Source organism: Microtus oregoni, unplaced genomic scaffold (assembly GCF_018167655.1).
Source record: "Microtus oregoni isolate MIOR12 unplaced genomic scaffold, Mior012 000008F_ref0000371, whole genome shotgun sequence".
Lineage (NCBI taxonomy): Eukaryota > Metazoa > Chordata > Mammalia > Rodentia > Cricetidae > Microtus > Microtus oregoni.
In genome coordinates, this window is record NW_024543067.1 from 15,639,408 (window position 1) to 15,656,169 (window position 16,762).

General features: G+C 43.3%; 1 protein-coding gene across 13 annotated transcripts in view; it reads right to left on the minus strand.

Moving 5' to 3' along the window:
• The window catches only part of Asph (aspartate beta-hydroxylase), a 162,174-nt gene that overhangs the window by 129,125 nt on the left and 16,287 nt on the right, over nt 1–16,762 (minus strand). For 5 of the 13 annotated variants that reach the window (XM_041657012.1, XM_041657008.1, XM_041657005.1 and 2 more), the window contains 3 exons: nt 4,883–5,032; nt 3,269–3,313; nt 1,894–1,962 (listed from right to left, as the gene is read on the minus strand). In XM_041657012.1, the coding sequence (XP_041512946.1) occupies nt 1,894–1,962; nt 3,269–3,313; nt 4,883–5,032 (264 nt within the window). Of the gene's footprint in view, nt 1–1,893; nt 1,963–3,268; nt 3,314–4,882; nt 5,033–9,320; nt 9,477–16,762 lie in introns of those variants that run through there. The other 8 variants (XM_041657014.1, XM_041657009.1, XM_041657007.1 and 5 more) reach the window with 5 other exon arrangements.

The window sequence follows — 16,762 nt, forward strand, 5'->3', positions numbered from 1 at the left end:
GAACAAACAGAGCTGCTCACAGCATTTTGTTGCCCTGCAAACAGCTAGTCTCAGAGTTAAAGTTAACTAACAACTTAAAGTGGTTAAAAAAAGAAAACAAAAAACACCTCAGAATATCTTAGAATCCAAACCAAGTAGATTTTCTACTTATAACTCCGTTATGGATTTTTCATTTTGGGTGGTGGTTAAGTACACAAAGTATAGTACACAATTTTGAAAGTGTAAAATCCCATGTGTAGCTACACAGTTTCTATTCCAAATGACTATCCTAACTGTACAGGTACTCACTGAGGCAGTGTAGACTTTGGGGCTATAATTCCAGTGTGTGTGTGTGTGTGTGTGCATGTATGTGTGTGTGTGTGTGTGTGTGTGTGTGTGTGTACGTGTGTGCGTTTATATGCAAATTTTTATACTATAGTTTAAAATACAAAACACACTATAGTTACCAATGCTAAAAAAAGAAAATAATACAACAGGGTTCATATGGCATTAGCCTTTAAAAGTTTCATGATTCAGAATGCATTTAAAGTAGTATCTTGGACCAAAGAGACCACTTATGGCAAGAAAATCCCTTCACCCTAACATATTACATTGTGCATGATTTTATTTCCTTCCTATGCCTAAAACTACAGTTGTCTGAGAATTTAATGTATGTACTGAAACTCTGCCTTAAATATAAAATGATGAAATTATGGCAAGAAAGCCATTAAGTCAAGAGCTATCATGAAAGCTGTAGAGTGGATGTACCACGGAAAGTAGCAAACGCTAACTCTGCTGTGCATGAAGCACACACAGCAGGGAGGGCTGAGTGTCAAGCTGCAGTACGGCAGACCATAACTAAAACTTTCATGCTATAGTTGTTTTAGAAGGCAGTGGTGTCTAACTGTGAAAGCTGCCTAACTGCTACAGCTTCTTTCTATTCGAGACCGTAAATACACAGTCCAGTTTATCTACCAGGCTGTGAAGCTCAGTGCACAGGTATTGGCAGGCCACAGCTACCGTTTTTGCTAAATGATTTTATATGAAGCTTTAGTACATATTGTTTCATACTCAGAAAAAGGAAATGGACTGCTTAAAACCAGAAATAACAGGCTACATTATACAAAATCTGCATATTCAAATCAGCACTATCCTTTCTATTAAGACACTATTTTAAAACAATGAAGAAATACCAATCTTTACTTTAAGAAATACCTGGCTGGTAATGGAATTACAAAGACAGCGAGGAACCCCTCCTCCAAAAAAAAAAAAAAAAAGGAAACATGATTAAAGACCACTAGTTCATATTTTATTAATGTAAAATGTTATAGACAAATAAGACAATAAAGACATTTACTGTCATGGTTTTATTTCAAAAATGAGCTTCTGTCAGCCTTCCGAAATACACATTTTCATCTGTGGTCCTATTACACTGAGCATGCTGCCCTAATGTGGCCTTATTATGAAGGCTAAGCAGAGCTGGCCCTAATCTGTTTCTGCATGGAGAAATATACATCATAAAGTCAGAATAAATTATACTAAATGATGCTTTTAACAAATTGTTCCTCATTTGAAAGCACATGGGGACATTATCTATGTGTCTGAACATCAAGTTCAAACTATGAAATGTTTAAATCTGAAAACACCAATGAAGCTATCATTATTAAAAATTGATGTGTAAGAACTAACTACATGCTCACTTACTTACCAAAGCGATTTGAAAAGTCAAAATGGAGGAGTGGTCATTTAGTATATCAACAAAATGAAATATTAAGTTGAAAAATAACTTCCATAAAATTTATTATACTTTTCTACATGTAATTTAATAAATCTAACATTAAGGAATATTAAAAATATTCTTTTGACTTCAGTCTCTAAGCCTTCTAACGAAAAGGAAGAAAGCAATGTGCTTACCTAACAAAACTTTGGCATCACCCACATCAAAGTCTCCATCACCGTCTGCATCATAGACTCCTAGTTTTCCTACAGCAGGAGAGAAATGATAGACACAGGGAAAAGAGGAAACAAATTTAATAATGAACCATCTCTCACTGTTGCTAGACACCATAAGTGTTACTTTTCCCCCTCCTTCTACTCCTGCAAAGCAGAACCATAAGAATACATCACCAAAACCCACAGGTGGCTCACCTACAGATTCAAGAAGTGTGTGGCTAATGGATTCTAACATACGAGTGACAGGATATTTCCCCCAAAGATTCAGGAATATTCTGATCCTATCACTTTACAATAATCCGATTATTCTCTTTAAAACATTTTACATAGAAATTGTCACATTTATAAAAAAAATCGACCCATCTCTAACAGTCAAACAATCGCATAAAATATGATGTTTCTAAGATGTAAAACATCACTGAACTATCAACAATGAATGCAACCTAAGCTTCAAATAATGATCAAATATAAACAAATCAACAGAGAGCATAAGTACTTTACGCAGTAAAGAATTAATTGTTTGATCCTTAACAACAGATTACAACAAAAAAAGCATGCATCAGCTTAAGGGGATGGGGCTGTCCCAAAAGTAAAGTATATAAAACTGGAGGCTTCCTGAAATGACAAGGGAAAAATGGATGGTCACCCACATCAAAATGTCCTGGACACTGGACATCCATTACTTAAGGGGAAAGGGGGAAAGCTTAAAAGAGAAACGGTGAGAAATGAGAACACTCAGCCTTGCTCAGCACTGATGTGCTCTGCCAACGCTTTCAGGGTGCTATCTATAAAGTTTAGCATTTCAAATGCTACTACAGTCCATACCCTAAAAAAAAAAAATACTCCAAAATCAACACGGTTTATAACTGACTATTGGACAAAGCCTATGGGAAAAAAACATAGTACACAGCAGTATTTTGAAAAGCAAAACTATAGCATTCTTATGAAAAACAGCTGGCAATAACTGTTCTTTAATTCAAAGTACATTAAAGGATTATCTAGGGATAGACAGGAATTTTGGTACAGAACAAAAATTCCCAGGACTGTGGCTCCGGTTTTGCTACACAAAAGTCTGCTCAGTACACACACAAGAAAACCATAAGATTGTGGGATGAAGACATTCTCCTTCTGCTAAGAAAATGAAAGTAACAGCTTGTAAGTCATAAAGTACTTTAATACCATTGTGAAAACAGAAAGGCACACCCTTCCTGAGAGCCTTCCAAGGGGAGCTAGTCCTGTGACTTACATTCTTGATGTAGATGTCTAAAGTAATAGAGTAAGGATGAGGTCTTAGAGACAGATGCACTACACTTAAAATGCATCTCCAGGAGCCTACCTTGAAGTACCTCTGATAAGTTATAACGGAAGTCCTTTGCTTTGGCTGCATGCATGCAAAAACACGAAGATGTTATTTATCATCAAAGGTACACACGTTACCCAGCAACACAGCACTGTAAGTAAATGGAGTCATAGTTTTTGCTTATGCCAAGCTAAAATTCTTTTCATTTATTATCTCTTTGGAGACACTTCCCTTAAGGTAGTAAGAGAGAAAGCCATCGGTGAGAGACAGAGCATATGTAAGATTTCCGTGTTATTCACTGTTCTCCTCTCCCCTAAGGAAGATGGCAGCGGTCTATGTCAGACAACACAACAGTAACAAATGTGTATTTTCCTTACTGACCCGACAATGTCCTTAAGTGCATTATTAAAGGGGGAGGCCATATTTCATAAGTGCCAAAAGTGAAAAACAAATGATGATCGGCAATGACTACTAGATAAACAGAGCGTGGTCTATTTGTATAACTGAGTATCACTCTGAACCTTACACAAATGATGCCAAGCATAGGCAGGGCAATTCAAAAGGCCACATGGATGTATGTGCTATACTCAGAGCACCCAAAATAATTCCAGAAAGTCAAAATGGTGAGGGAGGAGTGAATGTCTGGGGAAGACTGGGTAATAGACACGTTCTAAAATGATGATTGCACAAAATGATGTATATATTAAAAAATAAACTGTAGATTTTCAAATGTTTATGATATTTAGCTTATGTCATTTCTCTCCATTTTTAAAAAAGATAAAATAAGAAATGGTTCATATAAGACAAATCATTTTTAAAAACTTCAGAGTAGCTACAGAGATGGCTCAGTGTCTAAAAGTGCTTTTTTCACTTCTAAGCACCCAGATCGGGAGCTCATAACCACCCATAAATCCAGCTGCCAGGGATCCATTGCCCAACTCTGAGCTCTGTGAGTACCCACACACGGTGGACACTCAATAAGGTACATAAATAAAAACTTTAAAACTTTAGTGATTATGTGAAGAAAAGGAGAAAAGCAGAGGAAGGTGAGACACTATTAGAAATAGCCCCAGGAACTTCTTAAAGAGCCCAGAGGCGCCCCGGCTGCCCACAGGACCAGCAGCAGCTACCTGAGCCCATGCATCCATGTCCAACACACTCCGGTCTCAACAGACATGGTATGTGTCCTTGTAAACCCTTGCTAAAGGGAGGTTTTGCAAGTCCACCATTGCAGCTCTCTAACCCTAACACTGGAAGGCACGGCAGGAGATTCACTATAGGGTGCAGACCAGTCTGGGCCATGGAATGAGGTGCTATCTCAGAGCTAAGCCCACTAAAGAAAGTAGTTCATGGCCTAGAATTTTCAAAACTCTTATCAAAATTGAATGAAAAAATATAAAGTACAGAAAATAGTGAAAATTAGTCTAAAAAACTTGTTCTGATGGAAGCTTCCATATACCACAATACACAGAGAGCCTAAATAGAAATCATCAAAATTAACGCCACTACTTTCGGGCAGCCCTTTCCTTTCACTTTATCAAGAATTAATGGAAAGCAATACCAGAGATGTAATAACAAGCCGTGCAGAGTACCAAGGACTACCACTTCTCCTCTTGCAAACTCACTAGAGAGATTGAGCCTAATTCTTACCTAGAACTTCCTCATAATCCACAAGGTCAAACCACACGACGGCCACAGACGTCCAGACGCCCAGCAGTGCAATGACCATGAACCAGGTGAAGAAGGAACCTCCGGAAATCCCTCCTCGCCTCCCGTTCTTGTGTCCTCCATGCTTCGCCTCTGTGTGGAGAAAGGAAAATGTGAGGTGCCAGCACAGAAGAAGAAAACACTTGACTGAACTTCCCACTCGTTTATCTTGACAGTTATTTGACAGATCACTTTAGAAATGGGTTTTACCTAAATTCTCAAAGCCCGTTACACAAAATAATGACTTTGAACACAACAAACTTTCTACTCAAACTGAATTACCAGATTTAAATAATCTTAATTTTGAACAGAAGTAAACTCCTGATGGGCTATTGTTTTGTTTTGTTTTTTTAATATGACGGCTGAACACATACATTCCTTCCAAGTCCTTTGTCAAACAGTCCTCGTGGGAACACTTTTATGTCGAAATGGTCACATGGACCCCGCCTGTGGTAAGTAGCAGACACTGGTATGCCATAAACACTACTAAAACTTCATGTTCTTGCCTTCCTGTAACAAGGAAAATACTGGCCCCAGTTTGATATTTCTCACTGTTTCCATGCATTGTCCAAAAAATTAACTTTCCAACTAGCCACGGCCATTCAGCTTTCATTTTAACACAAGAGCCTACGTCTTTAGCAAGTCTCACGGACACTGGGACGGACATTCCGCTTTGCCTTCCACTCCTGTTGCTTTCTTTCCTGCTAGGCTCCCTAGTTCCTTAACAGTTAGTGCTGATCTTCACAGTGCCCTCTGGCTCTGCCAGCTCCTTCAGGGTTTGCTGCCTCTTCCTGGGGCTGGTGGGCGGCTATTTTCTTATGGAGCAGCCTCTTGCCAACCCCCAGTAAGGCACAGTCAACAATGCAGCTGACAGCCTTTGAAGTGCAGCGCATGCCAGCTCTCTTAATGAAATCAGAGATGCAGATGGATCCTATTTCATATCCTATTTATACAGTAGACCACCCTAACCTGTGTTAACTGCCACAGAGGAAAGTAAATCCCTCCAAAATTATTCAATATTGCGGGAAGCTGAGTAAGGGGAGAAAGCACAGAAACATAAATCACAGGCAAAAGATGCAATTCCACCTCCTCCATCAGAAGATCCAGCCGGGCGTGGGCGCGGGCAGGCAGGAAACGGGCCTGCCAACTGGCCCTAATGCAGGAAACGGTTCTGTAAACTTCTGCTCAACTGTCATTTGTCATGTGTTGTTACGCTTTGTGTGCCTTACATTCTCCGAGAAATAGTCTTCTGACGGTCAAAGCAAACAGAATTCATGAAAGCCACCGCCAGGTATAAAAGTCCATACTGTTTATGAAGTAAGCACTGTCTGCAAATTTATCTTTAGAAAGAGGATATTATATTCCACAACTACAAGTAAATACACTCAATTACCTGATACCTCCAAATGCCATGTTGGTGAGGGAAACTTTTCTGCATGCTACCAACATAGCATGACACTACCTGGCATGGTGGTTTCTTCCAACCACGCTGTCACGAGCATCACATGTGACCCTCATGGCAACCTGCCTATCTTTCTGCAGAAGGTGTTTCTAGACGCTTTAGCAGGACATTGTTTAGCAGGACATTTGTGTGGCTGTTCCTCATGTGGTAAGTCATCTGTCATGTCCCGTACCCCAGGTCCAAGGGAGGTAGATTCCCCCCCCCCCCCATATATCTCAAATATCCCTTACATGGGGCACTGCCTGCCTCAGAACCACTGAATTCTCGGGGACAGAGTCGTCATCTGGTACAGGAGAAAGAGGAAGGCATTCGTCCACATCAGCCTTGCACGTTGGGCAGAACTCAGAAAATGACCTGTGCAGTCCTAAGCTCTGTGTCTAATAAGGGCTGACCCCATGACCCCCACCTCCATGAGCTTACTCAGAACCTGCCTTCTGCCTCCACACACACTAGGAAAAGAACACGAGTGGCTTCAGGCAGTCAAGTACTTCCAATGCATTGCTCAGAAAGAAAATTGAAACTGTATGTGTTATAAAGATATTCTTTCTTTAGACGTATTTTATTTTATGTGTGAGTATTTTGTGTGCCCGTACACTGTTCATCACTTGAGCGCTTGGTCCTTGTGAAAGTCAGAAGAGGGCATCAGATCCCCTAGAACAGGAGCTGTGGACCACCGTGTGGGTGCTGAAACCAAACCCAGGTCCTCTGGGAGAGGACATTTTACTGTTGGGGACCATGGTTTCCTGTATGTTTATATGTCATAAGCAATCACACAAATCATTAAAATAATACAAAATAAGCTGTCGCTAGAATTTTTCAAAATAAGGGGCAAGATGGCTAACTTCTGTGGGCCATAGCGTACCACAAACTCAGTAGCAGGGTTTGGGATTGGCTCACTACTTTTATAAACATGAAGATATTTTCCCTACGCTATATAGGAAAAAAAATTTCTTATTTTTTTAAAGCGTTTATTTATTTATTTATTTATTTATTTATTTATTTATTATGTATACATACATGCCAGAAGAGGGCACTAGACCTCATTACAGATGGTTGTGAGCCACCATGTAGTTGCTGGGAATTCAAGTCAGGACCACTAGAAGGGCAGCCAGTGCTCTTTACCTCTGAGCCATCTCTCCAGTCCATTTTACTTTCATATAACATACAAATGCATACGTGCTGGAGAGATGGCTCCGTGACCGAGAGTGTGTACTGCTCTTAGACTCAGTTCCCAGCACCCACATCAGTGGCTTCCAGCCCCAGAGGAATCCAATGTCCCTGGCCCCCATGCGAATCTGAACTCTTGTGCATGCACCCATAATTAAAAACAAAATAAATCTTTTTAAAAAGTGAAATATATCTCAAATTATTCACTTAAAATGAATGATAAAACTACAATAGACTGAATCCTTGTCTTATCGGCTCTTGGACATGGCCATAGTCACCATCTTTTCTATTGCTCCTTGTTAACTAAAATAGCAAACTGTTAAAAATACTTTATACCTTTACAATGTCAAACAGTGTAATACTGTAGCATCATTAACCTCATTACTATTAATACTTGTTAGTTCCATAAAGGATAAAAGCACCGAGTCATAGGAGACTCTACGAGCACTTTACAGTCTTTCCTGTGAGTGTGGAGAAAACTAAGCAGAACCTAAGGACCCAGACATCTCTTAGGAGCCTTTTTCTGGAACATGCGCCACGTGCTTGGCCTGTCCCTTTGTAAGTGTGCTGTGCCTAGTCCCCAGGGGCAGATTGGGTTTCCTGCCTCAAATGAAGGAAGTGTGGTACAGCAAACCCTTCCCAAGGGTGTTAAACACCACCAACAAATTCAAATCCAGACGTTATGACAAAAATATTCTGGAAGGATGTCCAGCAAGTGATGCTATTTTCTTAGATCAAAATAAATCTAAGTCAGTCTTTATCTTGTTTTCTGGCTCCAGATCCAGAAACTGCAGTCACAAAGGAGGTTTCCTCGAGTTAAGGACATGGCAACTCATCTTCTGAAATGTAAGTGAAGCTGGCCTTCACTGTCTTCTATGCTGCCTCATCAAAATGATGCCCACATGAGAAAATGTTTCCACACAGTGGGGACAGAACATCACCATGCGGGCATCAGTCCCAACAGTCAGAAGAAAAGACTGAACCAAACAGGCTCGGGACAAAAGGCCACTGAACACTGGCTAGTGACTCACTTGCCATTAAGTAAACTACAAGTCATTCGTCGGTAACTGTTAGTGGGCATTATGCTGGGCATTCACCCTGGTACTAAACTGAGCATTTAAAGTCTTAAAACAACAGTTCCTTCTATGGAGTTTCTCTATATCTACCCGATACATATGTTTTACACTAACAAAAAGACGATCTTTGCTTATAAGGAAAAAAAGATACACACAAAAAAAGCAAATTTGACACATTAAGGAAATGAAAGCGTCAATTTAAGAAACAAAATTCTAGTGCCTTCTCTTTTGTTTGTCGTTTACCCTCTGCTTCACATGAAGTAGGTCAATTTCCATATAAGGTAAGGCTGCTCAATCCAAGCATGCTCACTAATATGAGACTTACACATCCCTTGTTTCTCATATTTTTACAAGAAATCTGAACACACAATTCTTTAGGTCCATTGTGACCGACATATCAGACTCTAGAAGCTTATAAAATGTGATTTGTGGTAGAAGAATATATTGAGAGTCTAAGTTAGGACAGCAAAACCTATTCAGGTTAAAGACAGATTACTCCATTAAAACCCAGCCACTGAAAAAAGCCGACTGTTCCAGAAATTCAGGAAAGACAATGCAGGAGGCACAAAGCATCTAGCCAAAAACGTCTGAACAGACCCCCCCCCCCCCCGAAAATAAGCAAGAATGACGTCAGCTAGTTCTAAACCCTCTTTCCATCCAAACAATAGACATATACCTTTATCCTCAGCCATTCGGATTTCTTCAACCCGTGCATAAAACACACCGAAGGGACAAAACTAAGGTGCTCCCAGGAGGTGTGGGCCACCCAGCGTGCCCTTTCCTGCGAGAACTGCACTACCAGTCCTGGCCAAGGGCTCCAGAGCTGAAACTCGACCTGACTGCTCAGCAGCTATTTTTAGAGGTCCTTTCCTCATGGCCACATGCTGCTAATCACTCAGATGGGCAGCGCTCCTGGCGACCCTGCAGCCCTTCCCACTCAGGATGGAGTCCCCTGCTTGATGTTGCTATCTCTTACAGCTCCAAGCTCCGAAAGACAACACAGCTGGACAGCGCACAGGGCAACACACTAACCACCCCACCTACAGTGTGGCTTTTTCAGACTAGGCTGCCAGGGTCTCAACTTTAACACCTAGTCATTCAGCAAGTAAAGAAGCCCACATGTGGTCCCAAGCCCAGAGCCAGCTTCCTTTGGTCCTTCAGAATTTTAATCAAAAGCCTGCAAGACTATTTAGGCAAGTTGTTTGAAGAAAGACAAATCATGCATGACAAGAAATTCTCTAGAATCCTGAGTCACAACATTATCATCCCAGGAATAACCCTTCCAACAGCAAAACTAAAGCCAAAGCACACACACACAAAAAAAATTCATTGGGAGATGAGAGAGGGCTGTGGGACACTGAAGGAAAGAAACTGGAGGGAAGGAAAGAGAGGAGGAATGGGGGAGGGGTCACCTCAAAACAGGTACTGGACAGAGGCCATGAAATCCCACATCCAATGTTCCCTTCTGGGAAATGAAATGGCCCCAATTTTAATGTCCTTTTTTTTTTTTAACTGTTCTAAGATTAGCAGTTTATAGAATTCATTGGAGCTCTAATTAATAAGGGAAATTCAGAGTAAGCAGAATCTAGAGCAAGCCGCAACCTTTCAAAGCGGCTTCTCCATCTTAAGTCTTTATGAGCAAATAAAGCATTTAAACCCTTCTGAAGAGTCAGTGAGTCAAAGTTTCGTGGTCTCAATAGGAGACAGGGTGAAGAAGGTAACAGGGACACAGAACAAAACAACCTGTGTCCTGGTTTCCTAGGACGAACTTAAAGACGGCCATCAGATAACTGTTATCCTTTTGCCAATATAACACTATATTATCACACAACATTTGAAACAAATAGGTAGCTATTCTGGAAGCTTCTTTGGAAGGTATGAGAATGATAAGGAACACTTTGCAGGGCCACAAGACCATGCCACAACCGACTGACGCACAGGGCCACCACACTTACGAGGCCCTGGCCTGGTATGGTTTCGAGACAGGGGGTTCGTGTCCCAGCTTCTGTCATCTGGGGAGACAGCACACCTCTGCATTATCAGTTCCCTGCTTATGAAACAGAATTTACACACACACACACACACACACACACACACACACACACACGATTGCTGAGACATCCACTCCACATTTTCTGTGATTACTCAGAACCAGTGCAGAAATCTGCTTGCTCACTCCCAGGTCATCCTCTTTATCTCCAATATAACCAGTGCTGAGGGGCTCCTGAGCAGGCTGTGCTAGGGCCATCACGTTAGAAACTACAAGACAGTTATCAGTTAACTAATGTAAGAATCACAGCCATTCAATCAGGGCCAGCCTAAATACTACAGATCCAGTTATTCCTTGCAGACTAATCCCAACCATGACCATATACCCTATGGTTAGTTAATGTGCTGGATAGTTTTACACAAATTATTTAGTCATCTGAAAGAAGGGAGCCTCAATTAAGAAAGTGCCTCCGCAGGCCCTGCCCCTCATCTGGGAAGCACAACAAAACGAACCTCATTGGCAAAAGTGTGGGTGAGCATGGGAAAGTCGTCCCCATTACTCGTCTGTCATGTAGTGGCATGGCAAGGGAGAGATGTCTTCCCCCCACCCTCATCAATGCCCAAGGCAGGTGGGAGGGCTGGCCCTGAGATCATAAGAGTGGGAGAGCTTCCCCTGCCCCTAAGCCATACCTGTGCAACACAGTAGAAAGGACCCTGAAGATGTAGGTGTGGGGGACCCACCCTAAGGACCTGAAACTGGGAGAACTACTGGCTCTGCCCCTTGCTCATCTCTGCGAGGGGTGAGCTCGCCAAAATAACGCAGGAGAGCTCACCCTGATGGTAAGAACAAGGGAGAGCTGGCAGGCTGACCAACCCTGAAACTGCACAATCCCAGAACCGGGGTTATGAGTTGACCCAGCCCAACATCCACCCCATCGGTGATCTTCTGGAGCACACGAAGCGACTGGCCCTCCAAACCCAAAACTGCAGGATCTCCACAGCACAGGGCAACAGCAGGATAACCAACAGCTGTTCCAGTGAGCGCCCAGCATTGGTAGTGTGCTAGAAACCAGAGGCCTTGAACCAGACCAAGGACTCTTTGCAATGAACACCTGCAAGTAAATGCATGGACAAAAGGGTTCACTGTATCACTGTGTCAAGTAAATGCATGGACAAAAGGGTTCACTGTATCACTGTGTCAAGCTACAGCTTCCATGATGAGGTCCCTTTTTTTGTTTATTTTTCTTTTTTCTCTCAAATTTTATCTTACTTTATTATGGGGTGGAGAGGGTGAATACAAACGGACATGGAAATGATTGGGATGGAGATGTATGATGTGAAAGACAGGATGAATAAATAAAAAGAAGGAAGAACAAAAGAAAGAAAATGCCTCCAGAAGACTCAGCAGCAGGCAAGCCTGTAGGGCATTTTCTTAATTTGTGATGATGGGCAGCCAGGGCCCAGCCCATGGTGGGCGGGGCCCTCCCTGGGCTGGGGGCCAGGCTTCTATAAAAACGTCCTCTGAGTAAGCAAGAGGAAGCAAGTCAGTAAGCAGCACCCCTCCATGGACTCTGCTTCAGCTCCTGCCTCCAGGGTCCAGCCCTGCTTGAGTTCCTGTCCTGAATTCCTTCAGAGCTGGACCACACTGGGGAAGCCTAAGAAACCCTTTCCTCTCCAGCTTGCTTTTTGGTGGTGGTGTTTCTTCACAGCAATAGGAACCCTGACTAAGACAGTCAGCCTCCTCCTCCTCCTCCGATATTACTCAACGGTTAAATAAGCATTGTTACAAAATGTCTCTCTTCCCTAGTTTGACAAAAAATATCTGTGCAGTGGGGTAAGGGGAGAAAACTGCGGAGTTATTGTTTTAAATCATTTACATATTTACTGCAGGGGAAGTAAATGCAGAATTGCAAGAAACTGTAATGACAGCAACATTTTTGGTAAAGGAGAATACTTCTAAACGTTATTAAAAATGAATTGGATTTGTGCATGGCAAATCAACAGCACCACAGACAACGAAGCTGATGGTCACTATCAAAGCAGCAGCGGCTGGGAGGAAGACCACACCGGCCACATGCGGGAACAAACCTGGAACGGGTACTTAGAGACTATTAATATCAACCTGATGGGACCTGAGACCCCAAGAAACAAGATCCACATCCCCCGAGCCACGGGCTGCACCTGTCACTAAACACTTGCCAGGTAGAAATCCATGAGGCCTCTCAGTCAGTGCTGGCCTCTTCCTTTCATTCGTCCCCAGCCACTCATTCTCTGCAACGGCAGCCCTGCTGTTAGGATGACCTAGAGCTTCTTACTCTCCTCTTTCAGCCTATCTACTTGCTGACTGCTTCAGATTCCATAGCTCTCCTATTTCTACTCCCCCAACTAGTTGTGTTTTCAGTGTGGATGATACCCCCCAGCTGATCCGATCCACATCTCCAGGGTAATGCCGAGAGGAGGTGGGGCCTTCAGGAAGCAGAGTCTCGGAAGCAGTCCTAGGGTTATTGCGGTGTCTCTCAAAAGCAGGAATCCACCTGGCCTCTCAGTTTTCCTGACTCTGTAAAGTAGGGCTCCACGGTTGGCTGCTCTCCCTAGAGGCTCAGGGTGACGGAAACACCCAACCTGATGATGAACTTTCTAGAACCATTACAACAAACTTCACCTCTTTATAAATCAAATTAGCTACAATGTTTCATTATAGTCACATGATTGATACACCCACCTGCCTCCCCACCTCTCTGAACCCGGGACCCCATGTATGTCCCTCTCCTGGCCACATTTGCTGCTCAGTCTTTTCACAACCCTGGTCTGGCATGAAGGGCTCCTTGGCCAATCTTCCTCGCTGACAACCAGAGCAGCCACAGTGGTGCTACGGCTCATTACAGCTTCCCCGCGTCTGCGAAAATGCCTCAAACTTCTCTGCCCTTAAGTCCATTCTATCAGATTCGAGCCTTACTCCCCAAGAAACCTAACATCAGCAACAGCAGGCAACTTTCCAGAGAGCCAACTACCAGTCTAGCTTTCTGCCTGTGTCTCTTGCCACATGGCCTTCCCCAACACTCCTCCTCACGGCCAGCCCTGTTCTGGGGCTCTTCTTCTCTTCACAGGTACGATCCTTTAGTGTGTGTGTGTGTGTGTGTGTGTGTGTGTGTGTGTGTGTGTGAAGTCATATTTATATATTACATTTAAATTATATTCAGATGTATGTATATATGTATATGAGCATGAGTGTTTTGCCTCCATGTCTGTCTGTGTACCACACATGTGCCTGCTGCATGCAGAGACCAGATAAAGACATTGGATCACCTAGGACTTGTGTTCCAGACAGCTGTGAGCTGCCTTGTGGATACTAGGAATTGAATCTGGGTCCTCTGGAAGAGCAGTGAGTGTTCTTAATCACTGAGCGACCTCCCTACCCCTCGCCTGCGCATGCACGCGCACAAACACATACAATTCTTAGAATTCTTCACTTCACTTCTAACTTCCTGCTCACAACTTACAGTCTACACTGCCCTGACGTCAGCACACCCCAGCACAGATTCCCCAACGTCACACCAGTGATTCCCACGTCATCAAGTCAGGTGGAAAGTTTTCTGGCTCCAACTTACTTGACTTCTTAGCAGAATTCTCTCCCTCTCCCCGTTTCTTCCCGCCCTGCCTTCAGACTCTTCTGTCGTTTCCACCACTCCCTGGGCTTTCTGATTTCCACTCTCCTGGTTGGGTCATTCTCCACCATGTGACTGTGAAGTATGAAAAATTCTAAGCTTGGTCCTCTGCCCACCAACACAGCTCACACCAGCTACTGTCTGCAGAGTTACTGTATTTCTCCCCTTCAGCTACCAATCCAGGTAACCGTCTCCTAAATGCCCTCTGTGAATGGCTACCCTGCAACTCAGCAGGTCTCTGACACCCTCCCTTCCTCTGCAAGGTCAGAGTCATGCATCACTTCTAATAAACTTAGAATTTACCCTCAACCCTTGCTCTGAAGGTTCGTGAGTCTGTTTTCCCACCTGGCTACCAGGAAAGGTATGCAAAGATGTGGGCTCTCCGGGCGCCTGAGCATCCTTGTCAGTTTTCGAGCTGTAGTGCCCGTCCCTGTGTGCCTGTGAAGGCCAAAGGATAACGCTGGAGAATCAGTTTTCCCTTCCATTTTTATATGGTTTCTGCTCCTTTGCACACACTTACCCACTGAGCCCTCTGGCGGGGACCTGGTCATCTGTCTCAGTGACTGTTCTTAACCCGTGTATATGCTCTGACAGGACAGGGTGAGAAAATGTTCCCTCCCAACCCAAATTCTCACTCGCCAGTCTGACTACTTTTACATAACTTCATGGCTTGTGTTTAACCTGATTCCATTATGGGTGAGCTCTTTAGAAAATAATATAATCCTTAGTGGCCCCACACTACTCTCAAGATAAAATAGAAGAAATAGAAGCTCTTCAAGCCGGCCCGGGCGATCAGTTGCGCTGGCTCCAGACAGCTTCTCTAACCTCAGCTTTGTTTCATTTCCTCTGAGCTGCTTCACAGTCTAGCCACAAAAAAAAAATAAAAAAATAAAAAAAAAACCACGCCACTTTCCTACTCTGTATTGGGCCTCGTGCTCTGCTCTCTGCCCAGGCTGTTCCCGGAATGTCCTGTGCTGCCACCACACAGCACACGTACAGTCACTGCTCTGTCCCCTGACTCACTGTTTTCTCTTCAGTCTACTCTGACATCTCTGCCTCAAGTAGGCCTTCCCCTCCTCTACTAAACGCTCTGACAACAGTCAGCACATCCAGGTATAGACAGCTTAAGACAATCTTCTTCTGCTTCGGGAACGTACAGGTACAGAAGGGTAGATGTCACTCATTCCTGAACATTCCCTTTGCACCTAGAAGGCAATCTACACTTTTGGATATAATGAATGACTTCCTTCTCTCAGCCTGACTAGTACCGGATTAAGCACGCCCTCCTCTGGTCAACCTTGAAGGAACGGAAGACTTCTAGGTCTTAATACATTTCGAAGGCAAAAAAATACAAAGCCTGTCTCCCTAAAACTGCCCACTTTCCAGTATCAAAAGGTTTTAAAAAATTAATTCAGTACTTAAGTGTTTCATGTACCTAAACTGGGAGGGAAGTACATTCAAACCACTGCCAAGTTGTTCAAATTCCCTCATCTCATCTCCATCAATGTAACGGTTCTCAAACTCACAGGAGAAAAAGCTCTCCAAACCACTAAGACAGAAGAATGAAGTCCAGTGATTGCCGAGCACAGGTTAGGGCCTCCATCCACCCACTACCAGTTTTCCACAGCTCCAGCTCGGAGAGATGGGGAGCTGCTCCCCAGGATGGCCAGGAAGGAGCTGCACAGCCTTTTCTATGGATTACAGCAGCCAGAAACAAACTGTGCTCTCCTGGCTGAGGCTGTGGAGAGAGGCACCATGGCTGGAAGGATGCCAATAGACTGCCCTGTGGCAGAATTCCAGAAAACAAACCCAAGTCTGCACTTCCATCAGCCCAGCTTAAAATGCAGCATTATCAAGGCCCCGGCCACCCTCCGGGCCTCCTTGCTTCCTCCCCTCATCTCTTCATGCCCGTCGTTCTCTGTCCATCCATCCTTCCATCTTGAAAAGTAATTGTCCCTTGTAATCTTCAGATAAGAACCACTACACTAGCATTCACCTGGGTTGAAATAGATGCTGGTTCGCCACCTCAGAGGGGACAAAAAGGACCAGAGCACAGGTTCACACCACACACACACACCACTCCCCACTAGCACCATACACCCTTGAGGAATCTTTTACTACCAAATAAATGTACACTGGGCACCATATTTCGGGGACCAGCCTCGACAAAACCCTAGGGTAGTGGTGTGGGGCTTTAGAAATCTAAGTAAAGAATACAAAGACACATGAAAAATAATAAAACAGAAACCATAGAATAGTGCCAGGAGGGCATTCCAGTGAATACTGAAATTGTCTGTGTTTAATTTTTTATATACTTTTGCATCCCAACACAAAAGAAAAAGAAGGTAACAAAAGACTTATTTAACATGGTACAAAGGACAACTCGAACTGTTAATTGTTTCAACACTGAGATATCAAGTCATTAGCATTTTGTTGTTTAGGCAGCAAAGCTACCCTAGACCAA